The 26,487-nt window shown below is 38.9% G+C and overlaps 1 protein-coding gene across 2 annotated transcripts in view; it reads left to right on the top strand.

The window, feature by feature from the left end:
* Positions 1-853: 853 nt before the first annotated feature.
* Positions 854-26,487, top strand: part of limk1a (LIM domain kinase 1a) — a 66,812-nt gene continuing 41,178 nt past the window's right edge. Inside the window, exons 1-2 of one of the 2 annotated variants that reach the window (XM_042486486.1) lie at positions 854-1,068; positions 6,468-6,567. In XM_042486486.1, the coding sequence (XP_042342420.1) occupies positions 1,011-1,068; positions 6,468-6,567 (158 nt within the window). In that variant the 5' untranslated portion in view covers positions 854-1,010. Of the gene's footprint in view, positions 1,069-6,467; positions 6,568-18,335; positions 18,453-26,487 lie in introns of those variants that run through there. The other variant, XM_042486487.1, reaches the window with a different exon arrangement.

The following is a 26,487-nucleotide window of genomic DNA, read 5'->3' as shown; positions in this document are numbered from 1 at the left end:
CATTACTTTTATTTTTTCTCCCTTTTTGTATAACTATGTGTTTGTCTGAAGAAAATTTCTTAGTTTTACATGTTCAGCTCACCTGCTTGCACCTAATGTTTTGTGAGAGAACCTAGTGTGAGGGAACGCAAAAATATTTATCATTTTCCCCATTTTTTTATTTTACACATTTATTTTTCTCCCCATCTTTTATTTTTTATTTTACCCATTTAATTTTTCTCCCCTATCTTTTTACTGTTATTTCACCCATCTATTTTTCCTTCTCTCCCATTTAATTTTTTTTACCCATTTACATTTTCCCCAACCTCTGTTTTATTTTACCCATTTATTTTTTTCTCCCACCTCTTTTTTCATTTTACCCATTTATTTTTTCTCCTTCCTCCTCTTATTTACTCAATCACTTTTTTTATTTTATTTAACCATCTTAGGGGCTCTGCTTCATTAAATAATATACACATCAACCAACAGTTTTCAGCACCTGCTCTTTAACTGATACTGCCAACTCTTTTAGTGAATCAGAATTTAATTCTTATAGATTTCACAAGAAAATGAAAAAAACATTTTTACATTGTTTCAGAAGCTTCGATGGCAGGACATGTTTGTAATTTGTGATTTCTTATTTGAATTGTAAAATATCTGTAAGATAAATGGGGGATTAAGTATCATATGGTTATTTAGTAACGAGTGAACCTTGAGTGGTGTTTACTGCACTGCACTGTGCTCTTCCTCCCCGCCCCCAAAGAAACGCATTCATTAAGCAGCTGCTGTCGCTGGTTGGCCGGGCAGAGTGTGCCTCTCCCCGGCTCCGCGCTTTCATTGGTCGGCAGCTCTCTTGAATGAAGCGCCGCAGAAACGTGCAGGCAGGCAGGAGGAAGCTGTGTGGGCCGCCGCAGGGAGGGACCGAAGCACAGAGACACGACCGCCGGGCGGGCTGCGGTGGTGGTCAGACACCGGTTATCTGTCGACCAGAGGCGGCTGGCTCTCTCCCGGAGCTCGGTGTCGGAGAGTGAATGAGGTTGATGCTGCTCTGCTGCACCTGGAAGGACGAACGCATGGGAGAGGAGGAAGGTGAGGAGGTGCTGGGTGTGAGGAGCCGCGGGCTGCATGCGGCGGCGGCGGCGGGGCGGGAGGTGCAGGGACAGGGTGAAAGAAGGATGCTGCACCGAAACTGGCACTACACATTAAGCTGTGCACTGTTTTTCTTACTTTGGGTGGCGTTTGTTGTCAGTCACACAGACGACAGAGCAGCACTGGTGTTTCTGCAGGGAGCGTCAGGCTGAATGTCCATATTGTGCTGCAACTGAAGCCATGTTTTCTCCCCGAGTTGATGCACCCGTCATGTTTGGATGTGTTCACCATGCTCAGTGGTCATTTCATCTGCTGTAGCCAAATATATTCTAATTATGAATTGGTAGTTAATGTAATTAACATAATAAAATGAGGAATCTATGTGGTGATTTCCAATTTGTATAGTTTTATAAGGAAGTTATGGTCTTTACCAACATCATGTAAAGGTCCTGCACTGTAAAATCTGACAAGTTGATCTTACTTAAAATAATATTGGAATATTTCCCTGTAAAAGGAATGAAAATGTAATTCTTAATCTTAATTTCTATTAACTTCATATCAAAGTGTTGAGTTTACTCAAAAGTGGCTGTATTTACTTAATTTTGTGAACTTAGGTTGATCATGACAAAGTGGATTTTACTAATTGTATGTGAGATATGAGTGTTTTGTTTTGTTAACATGTTTAAGAAAATACTAATATTGACTTATTTGTAACTAGCAAAATACATATATATTGCACGGCAAACTTGGTTTACTGAAGTTGCAAACACTGAGAAATACTTTTTTTTTTAACAGTTCTCATTAAGTTGCAACAACCTCACAAAATTAAGCACATACAACTACATTTTAAGTAAACTTAACAATTAGTTATAAAGCAAAGAAATTTGTGGACTCATATTGACTTACATTTTCAAGGCAAAATCAACTTTTGAGATTTTACAGTGCACAAAGTTGACTTTAAATGAGAAACATATTGGGGGACATGGAGCTGCTCAGCTTTACTCATCTATCCCCTGTGTGACTGATTTAATAATGATTATTAGTAGATCAGAACATCACTTTATCTCATTCCAATGTATTAAAAGGATGAGACAACTTTCCTGCTGGAGAGGGAGGGAAACAAAAAACATTTATGGTGCAGTAGGAAATGCTTTTTTTTCTGTATCTGTCTCTAAGCTTTGCTTTTATTTTCTTGTTAATATTTCTGTTTCACATCTTTAAAACAGGGAAAAACATTTTGGGTTGAACTGATCAGAAATAACGAAAATCGACATTGTTTTTGTGTTGATAAATTTTGGGAACAGTTTCTGTAGATCGAGCTGTGGCATCATCATTTGTGTATCTCTGTAAATATTTTGGTAAATACCTATATAAGATGTGATGTTTTTGTGCATTTGTTGTCCACTGTCAGTTTCACCGATCTAAGCAGTAGGCCTTTTATATGATGACTCGGTTTGCTCGAAGAGCTGCTGCAAGAGTTTCTGTGAGTAATGAGTTAGCAGGGATGGGACACGCAGTCCTAAACCTGCACAGGATAATACAGTACAGAGTGTGTGTGTGTCTGTGTGTGGTCTGTGTGCCTTTACTGAGGCATTTGTGTCCTCTCTGAGACCTTTGCAGACAGCAGAGGCCATGAGGACACAATTATCAGGGAGGAAAATGCTCCATAATAAAGAGATGAGGTGAAAAATATTCATTAATAAAGAGGTGATGTGAAGGGAGAGGAGAGAGGAGGCATTAGCACAAACCAGACCTGCTTATATGAGCCAGTACAATTAATAAAACTACTACAGCAGGACGGCTCTCGCAGGCATTACAGTAACAAACCGACCGCACGAAACCTCTGCCAATGGACAAATAATGACGCTGCAATCATCCCGTCTTTCATGATTCAACACTGATAGTCTGAGAACAATGCACACATGTTAGCTTCCACAAGGCAGATTGAACTCTGAGCTGATCTGTTACTAATCTTGCCTATTTATATCCAACCCAATCGCCAGAAAACAATGTTGGCATTGTATGTTTCTGCAAAAAACATACAGAAACATTTGCATGTTATTATGTAGCAAATATGTTGAAACTAGGGCTGTCAACCTTAATGCATTTATAGTAATGTGATTAAAGTCCGTAATTAACGCGTTTATTTTTTTAAATCGCTTTAATCACCTGTGACATTCTCGTCTACTAGAGTCTACTAGAGTCTACTGCTATCATATGAAAGTAAGGAATCCTTACTTTCAACCATGTCATGTTAGCTTTTCAGTCAGGGAGGGAATAACATGCTCATGACCACCTCAAGATATCTGAATGAAGATGGGTTCTGTGGGTACCCATGAGTCCCACAAGCCCACTTTCTACTCGTCCCATGCAGGCTTTTGCTGTCATTTGATTCCTAATTGAGACAATCTGGTAAGAATTGCTTTACTTCGTGAATATGCACTTGAAAACAGTTTTGTATCATAAAATTATGTAATTGAAAATATGTGATAAAAAATGTCATCAACCACGATTCACTACAGAAATTCTACGATAAATCGTGATTTAAAAAATGTAGAGTTTGATAACCCAAGTTGAAACCTTATGTTTCAACAATGCTGTAGTTAATGAGTGTTCTAGGCACAAAAAACAGTTGGTTATGTTCAGGAAAAGATCATGTTACTACATGGTTTTGGGGACACAATCCTGGCAGGAAAAGCAGCTATGTCTTGGCAAATATAACTATGTTTTGTGCCATTATCCCATCAGGTAAACAGTGGTGTCGTGGCAAAAAACAACTGCTTTTCGTGCCAAAAAAGCAGCTCAAAACACAGCAACAGGTACCCCCCCCCCCCGACCCCCCCAAAAAAACCAAAAATTGCAGGAGACAGCAGTGACTCAAATAGTGATCTCCAGCTTGGCAGGTCTCTTGCTTTGCCACTCTGACTTCCATCCAGCTGTTTTGCATTTTAGAGATGTCATGCTTCTGATGTGACAAAGTGGCTTTTAAGTGACATTATTTTTGAGTTCACTGCAGGTTTAGGCTCACAGGCAGCATGTGAACTTACAGACATTTGCAGATTTAAAGAGAGAAAGCACAATAGCTCAGTGTGGATGCTCACAAAGAATAGTGCAGGAGTCACTCGAGGAAATTCAAGCATTCATCTTTAGCTTCTTCTTCTTCTGCCGGATTACAGAAAGCGTCACCACGGATGAACTGCATTCACCACACAGCTGCCATGTTTATAGTTGTTGTTACTTTGCATCTCAGTCTATTAACGCCTCTTCACCTTCTGCTCAGGATGTGAAGGGCGTGTGATGTGTTCTCAGGCAAATGAACTGCAGCAGCAATAATATCTGCTGTATGAAGCTCTAACGTCTGCTATCTGCTGCTGCTGTCACCTCATCCAGAACAGATTTACATCTGCAGGAAACACACACACACACACACACACACGCATACAGCTGCTCTCTCCCTTTGATGAACTAAAGAATTAATTGTTCCAACTCTTCAAAGAAGCTTTTTCTCCTGAAACTTTTAATCATAATTAACATTCTCCTCATTAGACAGTTGGAAGAGGGATCAAACTGTGATGAAGTCACGTGTTTTTTTTTTTCACGAGAAGTAAAAATCTTTGTTTTTTATGTCAGTTATTCTAATATTTCTGTTGTTTTTGAGAATAATTTGTATGTTCAATTTACAGTTGTTGGACTTACATTTTCTGACACCGCTGACACAGAAGTCCCTTTAAATGATGTGGATCACTCATGATGTATATTTGCAAGTTTTACATCTTACCTTGACGAGAATTTTCTAGAACTTGAATCGCTGGTATAAAGGAATATTACAACCCCCAAATAATAATCTGTATTTAGAGTGGCAGTGGTTCAGGTGGTAGAGCGGATTGTCCTGTAATTGGCAGGTTGGTGGTTCGATCCCCGGCTCTTTCATTCAACGTGTTGATGTATCCTTGGGCAAAGTACTGAACCCCAAATTGCTCCTGATGGCTGTTCCATCGCTGTGTGAATGTGTATGAATGGTTGAAAACTGAACAGCCGGTGGCACCACATATGGTAGCCTCGGCCACCAGTGTGTGTGAATGACTGGGTGAATGTGACTCATCGTGTGAAAGCGCTTTGAGTGGTCGAACAAATAAAAAAGTGCTACACAACTGCAGGTTCATTTACCAGTTACTCGCCTTGTGTTATGTTGAATTTGGGAAGAAAACTGTCTTTTTCTTACGCTTCAGAAATGAACATAGAATTTAAAAACTGAGACATTTCTTGATGAATTGAACTAATTTACAAATCGTCATAAAAAAATGATTTTTCTCATATATCCATATATATTTTTGTGTGACTTTTGGTGAATCCAAACTCACCCATTAGAAAATGAAGGTCACACAATAACGCACACACACACACATACACACACACACACACACACACACACACACACACACACTTCTATTTAGGCAGTGGCAGAGGGGCTCCTGTGTTCAGCGAGGTAAAATAACCTTTTTTGTCAGTGGAGTCTGACTTTGGAGCTTATATTATTTTTACTTTTAGTTCAGCTCCCTGCTGGAAAGGGCTGTCTTTTTAGGAAGTACTGAGCATACAGCTGGATATATGAGACTTGGATTGTACTGCATCAGTTGTGTGACAATTTGTAAAAAGATATTTTGATAGTTTTAACCCATGTGAGTTTAATTCATCAAAAATTTCCATAGTTTTTGGATTCTTTGTTCACCATGGTGGCATGTGAAAAAAAACAGTTCTCTTCACAAAGTCAGCCCAATTGCTGCTAAGTAATTGATATCCACACATCAATTTAGTGTGTGAAGTATTCTTTTAAATCGCACCTATTGGACCTAAATAATAATGATTTAACTGTATTTTCTTTTAGACAGAAATCAATTCTGTTGTAAAAAGTCGAACTTCATTAAATTCATTAAATATGGTGCAATAATAGTCTGAAACTCTTCAAATATGATACAGTGACCTAAAAGGGTCTTAAGAGGACAAATGTGATTTTTTTTAAAGGTGGACCTGAGGGTTAAACTAAAATCGGTGGCAAAAAGTTTCTATTATTTCACTAAATGTTATAACTCAAAATGAAATGGTACATGCCTGCTGAGTGATACTCTCATTAAATGTGTCCATCTGTGAACACCAACAAACTGCTGCTGATATTCATGCTGCATGCTGTCTGTCAGTAAAGATGGAGCGTGTTAGATGTCTGGAGTCTCAGTGGTGGTGATTTGCATTGGAGGCGAGATAAGAATGGAGACAACAGTCTCATGCAAAAACACATCACCAATATTGCATCCCATCAAATAACTTTTATTGATTTTGTGAATAATGAACCATAAAATGTCAGATATCAGAACATCCTGTGACCTCTTTCTCATGTGTTACAGCAGGAGGAAGTTTGCCCGTCTGTGCGGGATGCAAACAGAGGATCTACGATGAGCAGTACCTGCAGGCCCTCAACGCTGACTGGCACACCGTCTGCTTCAGGTACGTTCAACTCAAACTCAGCCCGCCAGCCTCAACATGATAACACAAACGTCATGAGTTCTCATGTCTCGAAAGAGCAGCAGTAGAGTGTTTTCTTGTCAGAGTGAATGAATACATGAGTGTTAATCTGAAACAATTTGGCGATGAATGGTTTTGTCCTTGGAAAGAAGCTTAATCAGCCTTTTGTTGTATTTCATCCCATCTTTCTCCCCTTTTTCTCGTGTCGACTTTATACTGCCAGCTGTCCAATAAAGACAGAAAATGACCACAATAATAATAAAAAATAAAAAGCATTATAAATAATCACAAGTAGGAGATTTGGTAAACAAACAAAACTTAAGGTGACCTCTGGTTCAGTGGTTCCCAACTAGTGGGTCCAGGTCCAAAAGTGGGTTGCTGGTGACTTGTGAATGTACATTTTAAAGTACAGTGAATTTGTGGCACAGAGCTTTTATTTTGAAGTGCCATTTCTGTATATTTTTGCAATATGGTTTTGTGTGTGTGTGTGTGTGTGTGTGTGTGTGTGTGTGTGTGTGTGTGTGTGTGTGTGTGTGTGTGTGTGTGTTCTAAGCCCATGCATTGTTTATAGTTTGTGAAAAAAAATTTAAATATGTGGTTATTTACAATATGTGGACCTTGAACTCACGACTAAGGAGAAATCTGGACCCCGTGACCTGGTAGCCCCACGCAGGCTGAATCCTCTGCAGCAGCCCGGGTTCGATTCCAACCTTTGCCCCCTTTTGTCACCGCCTTCAGTAGTTTAAGTTGGGGCTGCTGCAATAACTGCCATATTAAAATACTGCGCTGTTGACAGGCAAACCGCAGGGGATGGCAAGCAACTGCAACATCTGCCAGCAGTGAGTGCTGAGCGCTGAGCGCTGCATGTTTACTGTTTTTTTTCTGGTCGCCAAGAGTTGAGAAATATTCAACTTTGGGAAAAATTCTGCAGCTGCTCATCACTGTCACATTTTTATACCACAAAGACCAAATATCACAACACTATACAATAATAACCTACACAGACCAGAGGGTGCGTCCTCGCTCCCTGCATGCTTCAGCCTAACAACCAGAGCAAGTACTCTACTTCATGCCAACATCTTTCCTTTGGCAGATATTCTGTATCATAGCAACCAGAAGCAACCAAAGCATCTCAGCTGAAAAAATGCAAGGCCCCTTATTGTGCCCCTTATTGTGCCCCTTATTGCCCTTCTGTGTTTTGCATTTAACAATGAACAAGTATTTAATTTGTTTAAAAACTGCATAATCTTTGTCATAAATAAGCTTCAGGATAGTTTGCACAACAGCAAAAACTGTCAGTAATATCATATACCATGCTGTTTAGCCACCCTTTATCACCACAGGGGATACCTTTACTGCAACAGCTCGATTTTAAGTGATGTTTATCTACAACAATTTGATTATTTGATTTTTAGACAATAATCAACTATTTTGATACTTTTTCCAAGTGTTAATGGCAAACATTCGCTGGTTTCTTCTTCTCAAATGTCAGGAATTGATGCTTTTGTTCATCATAAATCATAACGAATTTTTAAAAAAAAGCCATTTGAAGATTTTGTCCTCCTATCTGGGTTTCTTTTAACATTTTTTATACAATTTGCTCATTAATAATCAGCAAATTAATAGGTACAGAAATAAGTTGTGTTTTCTTAATCGACCTTGAATTTTTTCCGCTTTCGTATCCAGCCAGCCTTATTTTCCTTCTGCTTGACATCAGCACATTTGAAGTGTGCTGTTGGCGAAGTTTCAATAGTTAGTCAACCTTTTATTGTACCGTTGACATGAATATATGCTCTGCCACCTGTTTGTCTCTTTTTTGTGAGAAAATCTCCTTTATTTGGTCCATTTCTTCTTCCCTCTGAGTCTTTTAGTGGTCAGGGATTTGGGGTTTTGGGTGGATTTTGTGATCTCTTGTGGGTTTTCTTGTCAGGTCTGAGTCCAGAAAAGCTTTTATATCTTGGATTCAGTTCAAATGTGGACCGATGACTTTCGGCAGATGTGACACCTGAACATTATCAGGTCACATGAGTAAAATCACTCATCTTTGTGTCCTGTACACATGTAAGAACAGAAGCATTACAGGGGAGATGATCAGATTGTGACTTTTTTGTCATTTTTGTGGCCGTGACATCCTCCGCAGAAACAGAAGCTCATTAACCGACATCTCTCCGACCTGAGCAGCATGAAAATGATCTGCGAACTGCAGCTCCTGTTGTGTCATGTGTTGTCAACATTTCCGCTGCAGTCGGTGTGTTTGGTTTTACTTTCCAAAGGTTTTGTTTGGGGGAGAAGAATAGGCTGGTTTGTGTTTCAGTCTCAGGCAGGTTTCTCTCTACATGAGGTGCTGCATTTGGAAATAACTTCAGACTGAAGACTGAAAAGCTTGTTAGCAGTGTGACTGTGTACAAAATGTGTCTGTTTTATCTCAGTGGGATTTTTGATGAATTGTTCTGTAGCATGTTGTGTGTGTGCGCCTGTGTGTGTGTGTGTGTGGGCAGTGAGACTTTACCAAGAATCATGATTGTTGAGATTTAGCGCGAATATTTCTGTTAAACTGATTTGATCTTAAAAGATAAAAACACAAAAAATATGCATTTGTAGGATCCTCAAAACCATAAGTTATATTTGTCGTAGGTGAATTATTGTACTTTGCTAAATATCAAACAACCCCTGCCCTTTAGGAATGATTTTTTTGTTGCCGAAATAATGTCAAAACAGATTACATTGTATGCCAAAATTAAGTGGACCTTGACAAGGTGGAGTACATGTTCTGTGAAGCAAAGCCAAACCTCACGATTCACATGCTCACACTGTACAGATCATCAAGCCTCGACCTGAGTGCTCACAATGTACGTGTTAAACAGACAAGAAAAAGATCCGTCAGTCCCTGTGGACTGTCATAGCTGTTGACAAGTGTCAATAAAAATTTGTTTGAAGGCTGCAGTGCTGTGGACAGATGAAAGTTTGTGTCCTAGCTGAGGTACAGTTCACAATAATGTTGAGACAGAGGTCCCAAAAATAGCCATTTTTCCAAAAACGGGGTCAGTCCAAGTTTTTATTTCCTCTTTCTGTATCTCATACACACACACACATATATTTTCCCACAGATTTAGTGACACAGATTCAAATCCAGTTTCTCCATTTGCCTCACACTCTCTCATCTTTCATGATGAGAAATGATCCAAAAAAGTGATTGCAGCTCCTATCTTGTCACTAAAAGGCTTTTTTGGCCTCAAAATGATTTCATGCATAGTGAAATATTTGACAGATAAAAGCTCACTCTGTCCTTTTTTACCTGTGTATATACCTTTAACCTCAGCTTTTTGTCCAAAATGTCGTTTTTTTTTAATGAAAATGCACAAATTTCGATGTTGATAAGAAAGGAACAGAAGAAACTAGAAAATGTTTTTTGTATATGAAAGCTGAAGAATATTTTCAAACCGGCAGCATTAACAAATTATATATATCGTGATAAATATCGATATCGATCAATATGGGGAAGAAGTATCGTGAGAATATTTTTTGCCATATCGCCCAGCCCTAATGAGCACTCACCTTATTTGTCTCTGATTGTTTCCTGCTTGGACTTTAAAAGAGTGTTGAAGTTCAGGCGCCATTAAATCTTCAGATCAGTTCATCAGGTCATGTAACATGACACATTTGAGCACATGAATAAAGAGATTCACAGATGGTGGAGACTCACTAATGGCCATCGATTCTTTCAATACACTGAACTGCAATTTGAGATTTCCACTTCTAGTGAGATTTTAGAGTATACGGTGGAATTTCCCTTTATTAAATAAAAAAACATTTATTATTACGTGTGTGTAGCTTTTCGTACAACAGAAATTACATTTAATAACCAGAAACTGATACCATGTTTTGGTTTTTTGATGCATTTCCTCTCACACAGTGACTGCCTCTGTTTTACTATTACACTGCTTTCTTTAACTCCAATCAGCGCTGATCAGCCTCATCAAGCTGAGTCAGGAGGACTTATTTACTGTGAAAGTAGGACAGTTTTTACCAGGCTGTTGTATTTATTATTAATAGGTCGCAGTTGTTGATGTTGCTGCAGCTTTTGTTACTGAGGATGTTACGTAATTTCTCTCTCCCCGCTTTCTCTCTCTTTTCTCTCACATCATCATCATGTCATCGAGCTAACTTTGTCTCTGACGAGCAGGAGGTTCAGAAATCAACCTGCTTTCTGGTCTGTGTCTTTGCTTCTTGAAAATAGAAGGCTGAAGATAATTAAAAGGTGCAATTTGTGACGATATATTGCACAAATAGTTTTTAGACTGCAGATCCACACGCGTAATTGTTTTTTTCCCCCAAAATCTTTTTTCTCATTAAAACCTGCCCCCGACATTACTTTCATAACTCATGGGTTTTGGGATTTACCCTAAAAAAATAAGAACAGATTGCAGGGTATTGTCTGTACAAGGTTAGGACATAAAAGAAGGCCGAGTCAGTCCCTGATGACCTCAGCCCCCCTCTGTCTGAAGAGGTCAAGTTGCTTTTACCCGGCTGCAGATACAATCTGCCAGAACGCAGCACCAATAGACTGAATTTTTTTTTCTCCCTGCTGCCAATGGCCTTTTAAATAGCTGAATTTGATTTTTAAATTGTATTGTATTTTTATTCATTGTTTATTGTTTGTTGTTGTTGTTTAGACTTTACAACAAATTACCTCTTAGGGATAATAATGATATTATGATCCTTGACAATGCAAAGATTGCCAACAGTGCATTCTGAGTTTTGTGTGTGTTACAATATTAGCAGCTAATGAACCCTCGAGACTCGAGCAGAGATGAAGAGCGAGCCATAGAGGTTACTGCTTTCTGACTCCTCACCATTTTTTTTTTCATTTTCAAACTTTTATTCTTTCGAGCCAGCCAACAAAAGTGGCATACTTGAAGCAAAAGTACTCTTATCGTTAAGATAACAGGTATTAAGCTTTACATTTGCTGTTGTTGTCAGCTGCCACTAGATGTTACAAAAGAGCCAAATTTCACTGAAAGTACATTTAGCTTTCTTATGTGACTCTTAAATCTTTGTGAAATGCTGTAGTTAAAATGTTTTATTGTATTTGGACGAGGTGGCATTTTGTTTCTTCTGGCTTCACTTCTTTGAGGTGATTAATGTTCTGCTGCATCGTCGATGTCGCTCCTCCACTTTGTTAATCTGAGCTGGTCGGCAGATCCCCATAGCTGTGTGGAAAACTCACCGCTCAGTGTGTCATTAATGATTTCTCCCTGCTGGATGACTGAATGGGAAATCTGAGGAGGATCTGAGCACAGGACAGAGCCCACAATGGATTTGTTCAGTGTGTGTGTGTGTGTGTGTGTGTGTGCGCACGCGTCTGTGTGTGTGTGCGTGTGTTACATCTGGCTGCCTCAGTATGGATGACGGATTGCAGTTCATCTCAGCGGGGTGTCTTTTTGAGGTGTTTGCATTTTTCCATTTCTTTCTTTTTTTTAGTGTGTTTATGTGCGTGAATTCATTTCACACCTTTCTGTTTGTTTGCATATTCATACATTTTGTACTTTGACTGCAAATGACAGCACCACTTTGCATTTCTCTGTAACCGTACCATCAGCTGGTGCAAACCTGAGCACCATGCCAGCTCCCTGACATTCTTTTTGAGGTGTCAGATATCAGCCTGCAGCTTTAAGCCCTTCAGCCCACCGTGTGGTGACACAACACACACCAGAACTGTTTAATTAATGTGAGTGAAGCCATTTGAGCAACTAAATCTGTAAAAAAAAATAAATAAAAAAATTGTGGTCTCTTGAGTTGCATGCTCCTAGAAATCATGCTAAGTTTTTCATGCATACCACACTGTGTCTATAAATTAGAGGGGATCTTTTTCTGACCCAGATCCAAATCCTGAGGGAGGAGCAGGATTGTCATGGAAAAGGAGGATTTAAGACAGCTTCGCTAGTAAGCCAAAACTTCCATGGAAAATTGCGTAGTGGGACTTGTGGGGAACGGAGCTTAAAATCCAAACAAAAAATGCCCAAGTGCCTGGCCTGGTGCTGCCATGGAGCGTTACTCCAGTGGAAAGGAAGTGGAGATGATAATAGCAGAGGGGAATGCAAAATTGAAGTGCCCAGAGTGTTGTTGGAGGACTGAAGGGAGTCCCATGGGTGGAGAAAAAAAAAACACTTCTACTCAGAAAATAGCAGCAGCCTTCTGTACATACAGTAGCCTTCATGGGAAAATGCAGCTGTGTTCCCACTGAGATCCACTTTCACATTTGCTGTTTTCCTCCTGACTTCTGGTTGTCTAAGAGCCTAACTGTACACTCTCAGTATGTTTACATGCACAGTTTAGTGGAGCTACGGTTATAGCTCGATTAGGCCATTTATTCAGACTACTGTCTTTGTCCCAGTTTACATGCACCTGTGGAGAATCCATTCGTTGATGTACTTCAGACTCTGCCACAGCAGGGAGAGATATGCCCTCTTTCAGGTAGTTGCATGTCACATACATGTAATCAAACAGCTCTGAGCAAACTCAGACTGGAGTGTGACTTTTGTATTTAAAACAAATATAAAATGTTACTCTTTCACGTTTTATGTTCCTTACCTTGGCCAAAATTTAAACACAAGTCCTTCTTCAATACTTTTTTTTTTTAACTTCCTGACCCATTTAGTAGCACCCCTTCCCCCCTCAAAAGTAACTAACAGTCTTCATTCGTAACACCGAGGGAGGCTGGAAATGAAAATTCCAATATAATACTACACAAAGCCATACACACTCTGATTAATGTGCCCCTAACCTTCGTTTATCATGTCAAAATATAGAAAAGAAGAACTGGGGCCGACTTTTCTATCAGCGTCTGACACGTTCGACCATGCAAACTTAGCCTCCCTCGTTCATTCTTTCAACCACTTTGAGATATTTGTGAATATCCAAAAACCTGTTAATATCAATCTCTTTTTTAATGTTTTTAAGTAGGTGTGTTTCTCCTTTCAACCAGTCACAAACTTTGGTAAAAACCCCAATCTGGGTAGGTCTCCAAAAAAAAAGTGCTCCAAAAACCCAAATTATGCTGTCAAATCCCATGTCTTATTGAAAAATGCATCACTCAGAAAAAGGCCTAATTTGGAATATATCTAAATGTAATATACTGTTTCCATGACCTGTTTGAATTTTATAATATTGTTCCATTTGGAATAATAGTGGAGTGTTAGTGCATTAAATGAAGTCAGTATTACAGATGAGATAGCATAAAGAGATCACAGTTTCCATTTTACATTTATTGATGCACACATTGGTGAGATGCAGGGGTGACTGTCTTAGTTTAAAAAAAAAACCTCTGTGGTACATTTAAAGTGACTGTGAAACTGCATCAGTAGTTTGTTTATGATAAACAGAAGAAGAACAGAGCAGTAAACATGACCAGCAAATATTCCTCAGTGTTTTTGAACTACTTTCTGTGAAGTGTGGTGAAAAAACATTGCACAGATTGGAGCAACACCACAGATGGTGGCAAAAAAGTGTAAATATCAACAAGACAAAGCCCTCGACTCTTTGCTCAAAAGAAAATGATATTTTATCGCAGAAAAGAAGACGAGACACAGATGGGACAAGAAACAGGAACAGTCAGACAATCAGAAAACAAACCCAAAAGGTTAGTGAACGGTAAAATATTACCTAAACATCCATCCCAGTTTAGAGACCGACTTCACCACCCTCACAGAGGTATTTTACATTTTAGGTGCACTCAGTTTTGGTTAAATTTTCCCAAAACTGTGGTTTAGATTAGACTTATAGTACTAAAGAGTGGTCTCCATCTCAAGACTTCTTTTAAGGTCTCGGCCTCGTCTCAAACTAAACCGCATTTTTACTCAGTCTTGTCTTTGTCTCAGACAAGGAAGACTGCAGGGATATCACCAAATTGCCTCTGCAATAAAACATGCTTTCTGTTAAAGTCCACAGTATTTCGTCTTCATCTTTCATATTTAATTTATTCACTCATTGTTTCTAAAAAGGCTGTGAGGCCTCAGACTAAAGACTCTCTAGATGCTTCTCAGTAAGAGCGCTCAACAAGGAGCTCCTGGGTGAGCTTTATTGCCTTCACTGGATTTGAGGGGATTCAGTTAAAGTAGCTCTTGACATTTGAGAAAAGACACCAGATGGAGGGAGAAGGTGTGTAACATCATTATGAAAGGACTCTGGAGGCCATCCCAACCTCCAGCTGCCTCACGGGAATGAGTAATTAGAGGAATCCCGGTCTGACGTTTGTTCGCACCATGATTCTCTTGGTTTCATGTTTTTATTAACTTTTTATATTCTTCCTATTATCTTTAGTTGTTATTTAAATTATACAATTAAGATTCACTGGATTATTGCAAATTGATTTCTTGATGGTTATTTCCACTTTTCTGTAGCTGCATTAAAGGAACAGTGTGAAAGATTTAGGGGGAATTAGCGGTGAGGATTGCAGATTACAACATCCAAAACTTAACTGATAACTTCATCTGTGCTCACCATATTTCATGGAGACATTCATGGAGTTTTTACCGTGAGAAGAATTATCCCCAGAGGTCCAAAAAATGAGCCAGGTGATTAAAACTGGTTAAAACACTAAAAAAAAAACAGTGTCATGTAATAAATCAGCATTTCACTGATGCTGTTTGGCATATTTGAAATTTACTGTTACCTATTTTTTGTTATATTTTCCACCTTTTTGTTATGTAGTTTAATATTTAGGTGGTTTTTTTTTGCTGTCCTTGTATATTGCACACATCTAAATTTGTATTGCAACTGCTGCACTGCAATTTCCCTTGCGATAGATAAAGTTCTGTCTTGTGTCCTTAAAAAAATGTTGGTGTTGTTCCAACGCTGTCATCTTGGCGGGGCTGCTACCTTTGGTGTCTGACTCTAAAATGTGAATACCCCTGCCTAGAGCCAGTGTTTGGTTTGTCTGCTCTGGGCTTCTGTAGAAACATGGCGGTGCAACATGGCGTACTCTGTGGATGAGGACCTGCTCTCTATGTAGATATAACCTGCTCATTTGAAGTAAACGAAAACCCGACAATTCTTATCTTCAGGTGATTATACACTAATGAAAACATACTTATTTTATTATATTCCTTTTAGAAATGAACAGCTTTAGAAATGTGTATTTAACAAGTTAAAGCAATATTGAGAATCCTCATCTCATCAGTATGATTTTTTTTTGTACTCCAGCTCTGAAAACTCGACCTGTGCTGCTGCAGTCTCTCTGCAGTACAGTGCAGCAGCATCCTGCTCCCAATAAAACTTTCTCTGCCTGACAGTCGCTGCCCCAACAGTCTTCCCAAAGGACTACAAATGCATTTGCTTCGTTAGCACTTTAAATAACAACCTATTTTTTTTTACATCCAGTGTGCATCTAATGTGCTTTCTGAGCGTACGCTGTGTTTTCTGATGTAAGTGATGGATTCACACTCATATTTTCTGTAATCACATCCGGTATGAAGAAACTGAGTTTAAACTGTTCATTGAAAGCTGCCCTCTCTTAAGGGTGAGCTGTCACGAATTCTGCAGCTCCTCCGCTGCCTCCATCTATCCCTCTACACCCTGACTCATGTCTGCAGGAGCAACATTACTGCCGCTGTCCTTAGAAAAATTGCTTTTGATAATGCGTCATCTGAAGAGTTAAAAGACTGAAGAAAACAAGATAATTACGTCCAGAATCAGTGGTGGATGTAACAAAGTCTCATCTGCACCGTGTCTTTCCTCGCAGCTCTGTGATACAGTGAAGTACAGTGAACATAAAATGCTGCAGTGACTCAGCTGTTTCTACCCGCAGATGAACTCTGCCTGGTGACAGCAGCTGCAGGACGTGACGGATGATTCACGGCTCCTGTGTCGGATTGTTTACTGAGCTGAGTTAATGCAAAACAAATCCTAAAGCAGAGCCTTGACACTGAACTCTGACAGTGTCGAGGTTCAGTGACGTTAATGACATGAGACAGACGTCAGTGAAGCTATTAGAAGGTTGTCGTGGATGCTAATTTGCACAGAAATATTATTGATAATCTCACTAAGGAGCTTTGATCAACAAACAAAACTGGGTAGTTTGAGTGATGTTTATCTGCAAGGATTAGTCATTAATCAATTAGTTGGTTGGCAGAAAAATATTCTATTTATAATAAGCTATTTTGTTAATAGATCAAAACATTTTAGTCATTTTTGAGGCCTCTTAGATGTGAAGATTTAAAGGTTTTTGTAATATGTGATATTAAATCGAAATATCTTCAGGGTTTGGACTGTTGTTTTAATAAAACAGAATCTGAGAACATCAGTTGGGTGTTTGGAAATTATAACATTAATTTTGTTGCTATTTTTGTGACATTTTACAGACAAAGATATCAAATTAAATTAAAAAATGGATTTGCAGAGTAACTAATAATTATTATAGTCAAAGTGAACATGTGGTAATTAAGGGAACTTTGTGTTATAATCTGACTGATACAAAAAAAATTAAAGTTAGATACTGATAATGATAGTTGCGATAAAAAACACCCTAATATAGGGAAATAAAATAAAATAAGTGATGATGACACTTCAAACACAAATATGACATTGCCGCTCTGTAATTTCTTTTTTTATTTATTTGCCAATATAATACCGCTGGGCACTGTTCACATTTGAACCGATAACAGTGGCAGTACTGGTACCTGGAATTTGATACTGGCACCCAACAGTACTTTTTTTTTGGTACTTCAAGCAGAAATGTAATTTCAGTTGTCACAAATAAGTCCAGACTTCCAGCCGCTGGACAAAAGTGAAGAGTCTGTATTCTTAGGTAGCAAAATGTAGATAAATCTATTTATTTAGTGCCTGTTATTGGCCATCAACCGAAGCACGGAGAAATGCAACAGATTGAAGGCAGATCCGTTGCGTTAGACGTGGAAGTGAACATCTGTGATACACTTGTGGTCCTGACACAAGGAAGGTTTTCAGAACGCGGCGCTTTCTCACAGGCAGATGTGCTCTCAGTTATTGAAATCTGGTACCAATTGATTTAACATGAATTGGTACTCGGTAGTACCAACATAATTCAGTCGGTACCCTTAAAAGTTCTGAGTTCGATACCCAACCCTACAAGATACAGTATACTCTTATACTGACATTTGCTGTATTTTATAGTGATAAGCTAATATTGGTCAATTTATCATCCAGGCCCTACTGTGTGTATGAGTTAAGATGTCTGAGGATCTTTGGACCAATCTGAGTCGTTGGTCGATGGAGCTGAAGGAAGTGTGGACGATATTTGACTCTGCTGGTTTGTCTGAGCATAAACAGCAGTCTTCGTCTGTAGGCATGTGTGAGTTAAGTAGCAGTTATGTTACTAAGATGTGTTGTCACAGCTCTCACCTTACGTGGTAACTGTCATTGAGAGTGAGACGTTCGGCCTCCTTTCACCCTCAGAAAACAAAACTCCTCGGCGCTCCTGTGAGGAGGTTGGTTAATGAAATGAGCTGAGAGGAGGTGGAAGGATTTAATAGATGATGGATAATGGGACAATTAGATTTTTTGCCATTTGAATCTTAGTGCAGGAAATGGGGAGTTCACGTTACAGGGGCGGCTGTAACAAAGTTAAACGAAGAAATGAGCAGCCGGGAGAGGGGCGGAGGACAGGAAGAAGTGGATGGAGAAGCCTGACCTCTCTGTGCAGCTGCACCGAGAGAGGAAGTAGAGGAAGGGAGAGAGAGAGAGAGAGAGTCAGTGATGGTTGTGACAGCGAGGCTGTGCGAGTTAAACATCAGAGCTGCTGACATGAGTCTGTCTTTTCACTGTCAAAACAAGAGCGGCGCTCCCACGGGTGACATGTCAGCAAAGAACCAACGCAGCAAGACACTCAGAAAGTAAGTGGACCAGTGAAAGTACGCGGCTGAATGTTTATAGAGTTTTTGAGGATGACGTTGCTCAGGCCTCACAGAGTGAAACTTTTAACAAAACAATCTTAACTTCAAGTCAACTCACCCTCTGCTGCTGGGGCTTTTTACCAAATCACATGGTCTTCCTCAGTAGATTGAGTTTGTCCAAAGTTTTCATTATTGTGAGAACTTTGTCTCTTTCTGGCTCTTCGTCAGTTTTGCAGTCTGTTGAATCGTTCTGCAACAATTATATTTCATTACTGATTATTCTGATGACTTTTCTTGATAATTGTTTCTATAAATTGAGTTGACCTCATCAAATGTCTTATTTGTCTGACTAGCAGTTCAAATACAAATAATTTTACATTTTCTTTACAGTACATGACCTTCTCTTGACCCTAACTGTAATTTGTATGATCAAGAAAAAAGTAAAGAAAAGTAACAAACTGTCACATTTCAGAATCAACAGATTTTCTGCATTTTTGCTTAAAAAATTATAATTCAATTGAAATTGTTGCTGATTATTTATTCTTTTAATTGATTAATCAATGAATCAACTAAAGAAGCTAGAAGCTACTGCTGTTAAATTCCACAGAGATTACTAATGACATTGGGATTATGGCAAATTATCACTTTTTGATCGCTTCTTGATCTTTTCAGCCATGGTCATGAAAGTCTGCTTTATGTTGGTGGCATTTCTGGCGTTTGTCTGCAGGAAGGGATCATTTTTAAGTTCACCTTTTTTTTTTTTTAAAATAATGTAGAGCAAGTTAACGAAATCCTTTTATACACATTTTAAAGTTTTAGGGACTTTTTATATCTTAATTTACATGTAAGTTGTACATTTTAAACATATTGATAATCATCATTTGACTTTCTTAATTGAAGGATATATTGTTTTGTCTATGAAGTTTGCAAAAAAATACAAAAATATTAAACATAGTTTCACAGAGAACAGTAAATCTCAAATAGGGGAATGAGTACCTCTAGGGGTACTTTGGTGTACTGCAGTAGTTAAGTGAGATTTTGTTTTGAATGTTAATTTAAAAAATATCAATCAAAGATAATTCCTAAGAAAATATACTATCATAAGTGCAATGAAAAGTGTAAATTTGTTTGATAAACCTCATTTTATATTCAGTATCCTTTACTGATCAACTGCTGCAACAAATGCAATCATGTTAATGTTTGTTCACTTTGGATTTCTACCAAAAATGTTGTGTGCTGGTCAGGGAGTACTCAGCTGTAAAAAGGGGGCACATTACTGAAAAAATGACGTAAACCACTGTCATAAGACAGTAAATAAACATCAGATCCTAACAGCTGAGAAACTAGAACGAGGTCATGTGAAAAATGATTTCTATTGTTTCACATGTTCACGCTGATGATGTGCTGTGTGTTTGTGTGATCAGTCAGGTGGATCAGCTGTTCGACTTCCCCTCTTGGGTTCACACAGAACCTCTTCATAAACTGACATACATATAAAACACAAAAACTCCATCATTGGGTTTAAAACTTTCTTCATTCTAATGCACAGTATCTCGTAAAGTAACGAGTCTGTCAGAGGGCTGTAGGTACTGTCACTCTGTGGGTTTTACGTGATTTACTGATTCCTCTTTAAATTGTCTTTCACTTCTCTAATGATGCAGTGCACTTCTGTCCCTCTGGTTTCAAAAACTCATAATTTTTAGTGACTTCCCTCTTTTGTCAACAAAAGACAATGAATCAAACCCTGCTGTCCCACATGTGACTGACACTGTGTGTGTGGACTCTATTATTATCACTGGATATCCCCATACTTCATCAGCCTAAACCTGACGCATGTGTGTGTATCTGTCAAAGGGGAGAACTTTTTTGTTGATCATGGGGAGTGTAGTTTTTATTTTACACCAAAGAAGCCAGAAGTAACATTGTGCTAAATTTTATTTCCACATGTACATTTGTACATTTGAAGGAAGTGGGCCATATATATTTCTATTTATGCATAGTTATGGAGAATGCACCATGCATGTCTTGCAAAGTTGCATAATATTTGTAAAATGGCCCTACAACGCTACAATGTGACTGTTTATGTTCACATGTGATGTATGTGGAACATGTGCTTTTCATTTATAAAACATGTATGTTGCATTTGGGAAAATCCTAATTTTTGAGCACTTTTTTCGTGTAATGTCAATGTGTGAAGCCCGTGTAAATTCCCATGTAAAGCCTGTGGTGACATTTTTCCACATGTTGCTCCATGTGGCCACATGTTTTTATTACATAAAATCACATTTATCACACTGCATCCACATGTGATTAGATTCTTCCACATGTTGATAGTTGAAAACATCAGCAAATCATAAAGTGTTTCTATATTTTTATAGATTTTTGTGAAAATAAAATGCAAAATGTTTCATTCTTGATAGAATCCCCGCTCATATCGCAATATCAGTCAAAAGAATAGCAGTATGATTTTTTTCCATATTGCGCATATCTGAACTGAAATATACACACCTACTTTGTTTCCTTTGAACAGGTGTAAATATGATATTCAGCATTTTACAGCTTTATAAATATGTTATTGTGAAAGGATTTTCAATATGATAATTTATTGAGTAAAGAGTCCATCATATACACTTTGAAATCCATTATTTAATCTAATGTTGTCAGTCATTGTTGCACTAAAGCTGTTCGATTTTTGATTGACATTTTTATGAGCGTTCCTACATCGTCACTTTGTTCTGAGTCTTATTCACCTAGAGCTCCTCGTCCTCCTTGCCGTAACGTCACAGGGTTCATACTTGCTGATAACACTTGCAGAAAGGAAAAAGGAGTCGTCCTGTGTGTTGGCGCTTTTTGATTAATCACCTGCTCCTGAGCTCTAACCTTTGGCTCCTGCGACATTACTTTAATCACACTTTGAAAATTCATTTTTGTCACGTTCGATAAACTCCAGACTTAAACCCTGAATGTAATTAAAGTGAGGAAGATTAATGCCAGCATTTTTATCGAGTCCTGTCAGTGTTGTATTTGACCTTAAGCGCTTCGTGAAAAGTTTGCCATCTTCGTCAGCATTCAGACATTTTAAGATACTTCATCATACAAAAAACAACCTGCATTCTGATTTTAAAGAATTATTGAATAACTAAAGCATGGATGCCAAGACAGTTGGATACTTAATGCATAGATTTGTGATTATTATTTTTATTTGATTATGTCAGCCCTGCGTGAAAATGTGTCACCTGAAGTGACTCGTGGGCTGATTTCACCCCCCACTGGGTTCACTTGGAGGTTCAGTTTCCTTTGTTTGTGATTAAGCTGTTGGAGAAACCGACGACACTCTAAACTGTTTTGTGAAAGAGACCTGATAAAGAACAGGAGCTCTGCTGTCTCTACTGAATCCTGCTGAACAACACTCATCATGGTTCCCAGAGCTCGCTGAAGCCTTTTATCATTTCCTCGCAGTGGAACAAGTGAGGCGGTCCTGGACCGACCGTGCTGACAGTCAGTCAGTCAGGGAGGCTTAACAGTCACAAAGGAAACTGCTGCCGTGCACATCACTTACTCACAGTCTGCCAGGGCTCCTGTTTACCAGCTGAATGGACCCACCGGGCCACAAATAAAGAGATTGTCTCCCACAGTCCGTGCAGAGCCAAAGATACACAGGACGCAATTATAGCTACTGTTTAAAATGCACGGCCTGCTCTGCTCCACTGTGTTTCAGGTCTTTAAATGTTGCAAAAAACCAAACTCACCAGGGGTTAATGCTGGGGTAAATGCTGCTGAGCTTATGTTCACCAAGGTCAAGGGAATAGTCTGAGAGGTGATTGGCTGAGGGACTGGGTGAGTCTGAAACCACCCAACACAGAGAGATATGAAGGGGTGAGTGTGAGGTGATGAGGTAATGCCTCTGTTTCTATGTGAGGGGGTGACATCATCGCAATGGCATTCTGTGTTGCCATGGAGAAGAAGGGGGGAGGGGGGAGATAAAATAAGGGGAACAGAAAAGGGGGCGCGTGGGAATGGGATGAACGCGTGTTTATCTGAATGTGTCAAACCAAAAAAATTAATCCAAATAGATTGATTTGGTTGTTTTGTGTGATAGTGTGCACACGCACACAGAAAGCGCACAAACACACAGAGGTACGTTCATCCTCATCTCCAGGTGGGAATCCTTTAGTTTTCTGGGAAATATGAGCAGTAGAAATCCTGGCACTGGACCAGAAATTTCCGTCTATTTATGTCTCCTCTGAGGAGGAAGAGAGGGGTCTCCCCCAGACAGTCTGCCATTTCCTCAGCTTGACTTTCACCTCGTGTGTGTGTGTGTGTGTGTGTGTGTGTGTGTGTGTGTGTGTGTGTGTGTGTGTGTGTGTGTGTGTGTGTCCTTGCCTCTTTCCCAGAGGTTGTATTTTCTCTTTGTCTTTGAGGATTTCAGCTTAGCCTGCAAGTACAGAAACAGCAGCTGAGCACTTTTTATACCGTATACACACAAAAAAAGGTTTTCTTCCTGAAAGGCTGACGTTCTACCCAGAATAATGTAACCTGACGAACCCTTCTTTACTGAAGAAAATGTTCTTTGTGAAACTAAACTTGTCTTTCTTTCAAAGACCTGTTTTTTTAAGGGTTCTTCAAGGGTTTTCTGTAAAGCTTACTAAAACCCACTAACATTTGACAAATGTCTCTGCAATAGTCAGGGTTTTTTGTTGTCTCCAGCTCTGATCCACGTGGGCAATGATGAAAACAAAACACAGAAGTGGACGTGTTCATTTTAGCCCCTTTGGTGGCCCGATGCAATGACAGGCTATCAGAAAATACCATCTCTCTATGCCCAAGCAGCATTCGAACATTTATTCCGTACCGAGTTTAAAAAAGAAGTAACCACTGTCACATTTTCCTTGGCCTCCATGCTGCTATTAACCTGTTTCTCATCTTCGGCTAGCAATCTGAAAAACCTGCATACACATGCAAATTCTGGTGGGGAAAAAGTATAACACTAAGACTTTTAATTCAGTAAACCTGTTTTAGGAAGAAATAGTTCTTCAGGGATCGTTACAAGCATAGCTGTTAAAGATACTGATTCTCAAATATTCAATTCTTTACCCATGTTTCTATTCGGATGTCTTTACCATCATTTCATGACACACAATAGTTAATTAAAAAATGATGAAACCTTGAAAAATAAAAGGGTTCTTGGTAGAAACTCCTCGGTGGATTCTTGTTTGCACCATTATAGTTTTTAGGTAGGACCCTCTGAAAGGATCAGACTGATTTTGAATGGCCTGCAGCTAGTTATTCAAAATATGCCATGTGTGGTTTGCCACACAATGTTGTTTAATAAAGAAAGTTCACTTTGCAAGGCTGAGCAGATCTGTATATTGGCTTATTGATTACAAGTACTCAAAAGCATTTGTGCCGTCTTTGCAGAAAGAGGGGAGATGTCCTTCTGAGCTCAGCACAGATGATGGAAGAATTAATAATTAATAAGGACAAAGACATGTGTGTCTGTGTGTGCGTCTGTGTGTTGAGGGGTGTGGGGGGTATTAGAGGTGTGGCTCCTCGTAAATTTTTCAGCTTTGCATCTGTCAGTTGATAACAAATCTGCTCACACCTCGACCAGAATATAACACACTGTTTCCTCTTGCTTCCTGTAGCTGTGTCAGCCCACACGTCATTTAATGACCTGTGGCTACATGTACTCCCACACGCACACAAACACAAACACACACACACACACACACACACACACACACACACACTGCATAAAATGCTGACAGAGCTGAATGATCAGCAGGGTTTTTGTGGGAGTCAGATTAAACTGGTTTGGTTTTATTATTTCACTGCGAGTCATTCAAGGGCTCATCCTGTTTTTGCTGAATGGCGACGTACAGTAATGCAGATGAGAAATTTGTAAGTCATCATTTCTCTTTCAGTGTATTGGCATTTTCATCCTGTTCAGCAGTGCAGTCCCTCAGGGACTTTAATGTCATTCAGACCTTATGTTGTTTTCATTCAACTTCAACGCATTCATATCAACTGGGACAAATGAATCATGTCACGTATCGACCTGGGTCAGGCTGCCAGCATCATAAATATGATGCGCAGGCATTTAAAAACATATTACATCATGAAAATGTCCAATGAGATCATCTCATTGGGGATAATCAAAATAAATAATAGCAGAATAATAACAGCAATATGTAAATAATTCATCTGCTATAACATAATTTTAAAAGATGATTTCAGTTCTACTGAAACTCACACACGTCCACATATTTGTTTGTTCATAGTAAACATAGTAAACGTTTTTTTAAAACTCAGGTAGGATTATCCTCCATCTATTGACATTTACAACAAATTTTTCAGTCTTATTATGACCCCTTAAAAAGTAAAGAATACACTTACTTTTCAGAGTGATTCTCCCATCTCTGACTTTCTTCCATGGATATTTTTTGGAAAGGTAAAACTACCTAATAATTTACAAGTTAAAAAAAACATGAGATAACATTATAATGTCTTAAGCCGCTCCAGTGGCACGAGTGTTGGGGCTGCAACTTTGTTCAGTTCAGTTTGGTCCAGTCCAGTGGAGAATGTCCAAATAACGTAGATTTTAACAGGGTCAGAGTTGAAGATGGCGGTAGTCTGTGAGGCCATTAAATTAGGGCTGTCAAATGATCAATTTTTTAAAATCACAAATGATTGCAGAACTTCAATAGTTAATCGCATTTTTTTAACCGCATGTTTTCAGCTCCATTATTTTGCATTACAAAACAGTTATGAAGTCCATATTAACAAGGTAAAGTTATTCTTATCAGATTGTCTCCGGTAGGAGGGCTCTGTCCATGTCTGTATACATTTCTAACATTGAGCATAAATGGTACTTCAGTTTTGTTAGGTATCTCAAAATCCTTCAGATTTACAGTATCTTGTGAATTTATTTGGGTATTATTGAGTAGTATTTATTTGATTTATTTATTTGAGTGGCCTGCCCTGAGACAAAAACAACCAGGATGACTGTATAAACGGTCATAACATCCAGTTTCAAAAATCCAAAAAAGAAAACATATTAAAACAAAACTTCAGACCTCAGGGTGATAAAAGGGTGGCAACGGGAGGCTTGGTTAGTGACTAAAACATGCACGATGGCAACCCATCAGCTAATAGCAAATTCAATTGCAATAGCCAGGTCTCAACCTTAAGAGGGCAGTCTCTATGTACAGTATTAATTTTAATACTTTGTGCTCCAATGTCAAGATTAGGACCTGAATTACTCAACAAGACTACTAAAAACCCATATATATTGATTTATAACCTAAAAAGGTTGTCTGGGGGTGTAGTTTCTCTTTAATGACTCATGTGTATCAGAGCTATGAGTATTAAAACTCACCTTTGCAGATTACAGACACTGAGTCAGTAATTGTGACAGGGTTCAGCTGGAGTCCACTGTTGGCAAACACAGACAGAGGAAGGGGAGAGGTCGGGGAAAAGCTTCCTCCTTTTGACCTGGAAAAAGGAATTTACTACTGTAGCAGGCACTTTTAGCTAATTCCATCAGGGATTTGAGCAGGACGGGGGGACGGTTGCAGATTTACTAACTCCACTCCCTCATTTTCGTCTCCTCTGTGATTGGTTGTTTGCTGACCCTCGGGGATCCAGCTGGGTTACATAGTGTCTGAAATCTGCTCTGGTGCCTTTCACTTGTTCATGGCAGTTTTTTATGTCTGAGCATCCTGCCTTTTGTATGTCTTTGACTTTTTTTTTTATACCATTGTGTTAAATCAACCAAACACCAGTGTAATTTAGTTTTTATTGTCGATTACAGATTTTCTCAAACTCATTTCTTGCTCTGTCCTTGAGCATCATTGGTTGCTCTGCTAAAGGGCGTGTAATATTAAGTTTGGTTTTTATTTTTGCACTGTAAGCTGTCAGTGCGTGAGAGCCAGAGAAAGCTGCTAAGCTTTGTATTGAGCTAGATTTTCGGAGCATCATAGCAGAGCAAGCAAAGACTCTCTCTGAGTCTTTCACACTGATAATCCTCTTACAT

The sequence above is a fragment of the Plectropomus leopardus genome, chromosome 5 (assembly GCF_008729295.1).
Source record: "Plectropomus leopardus isolate mb chromosome 5, YSFRI_Pleo_2.0, whole genome shotgun sequence".
Taxonomy (NCBI): Eukaryota; Metazoa; Chordata; class Actinopteri; order Perciformes; family Serranidae; genus Plectropomus; species Plectropomus leopardus.
This window is presented reverse-complemented; position numbering and strand designations above follow the sequence as displayed.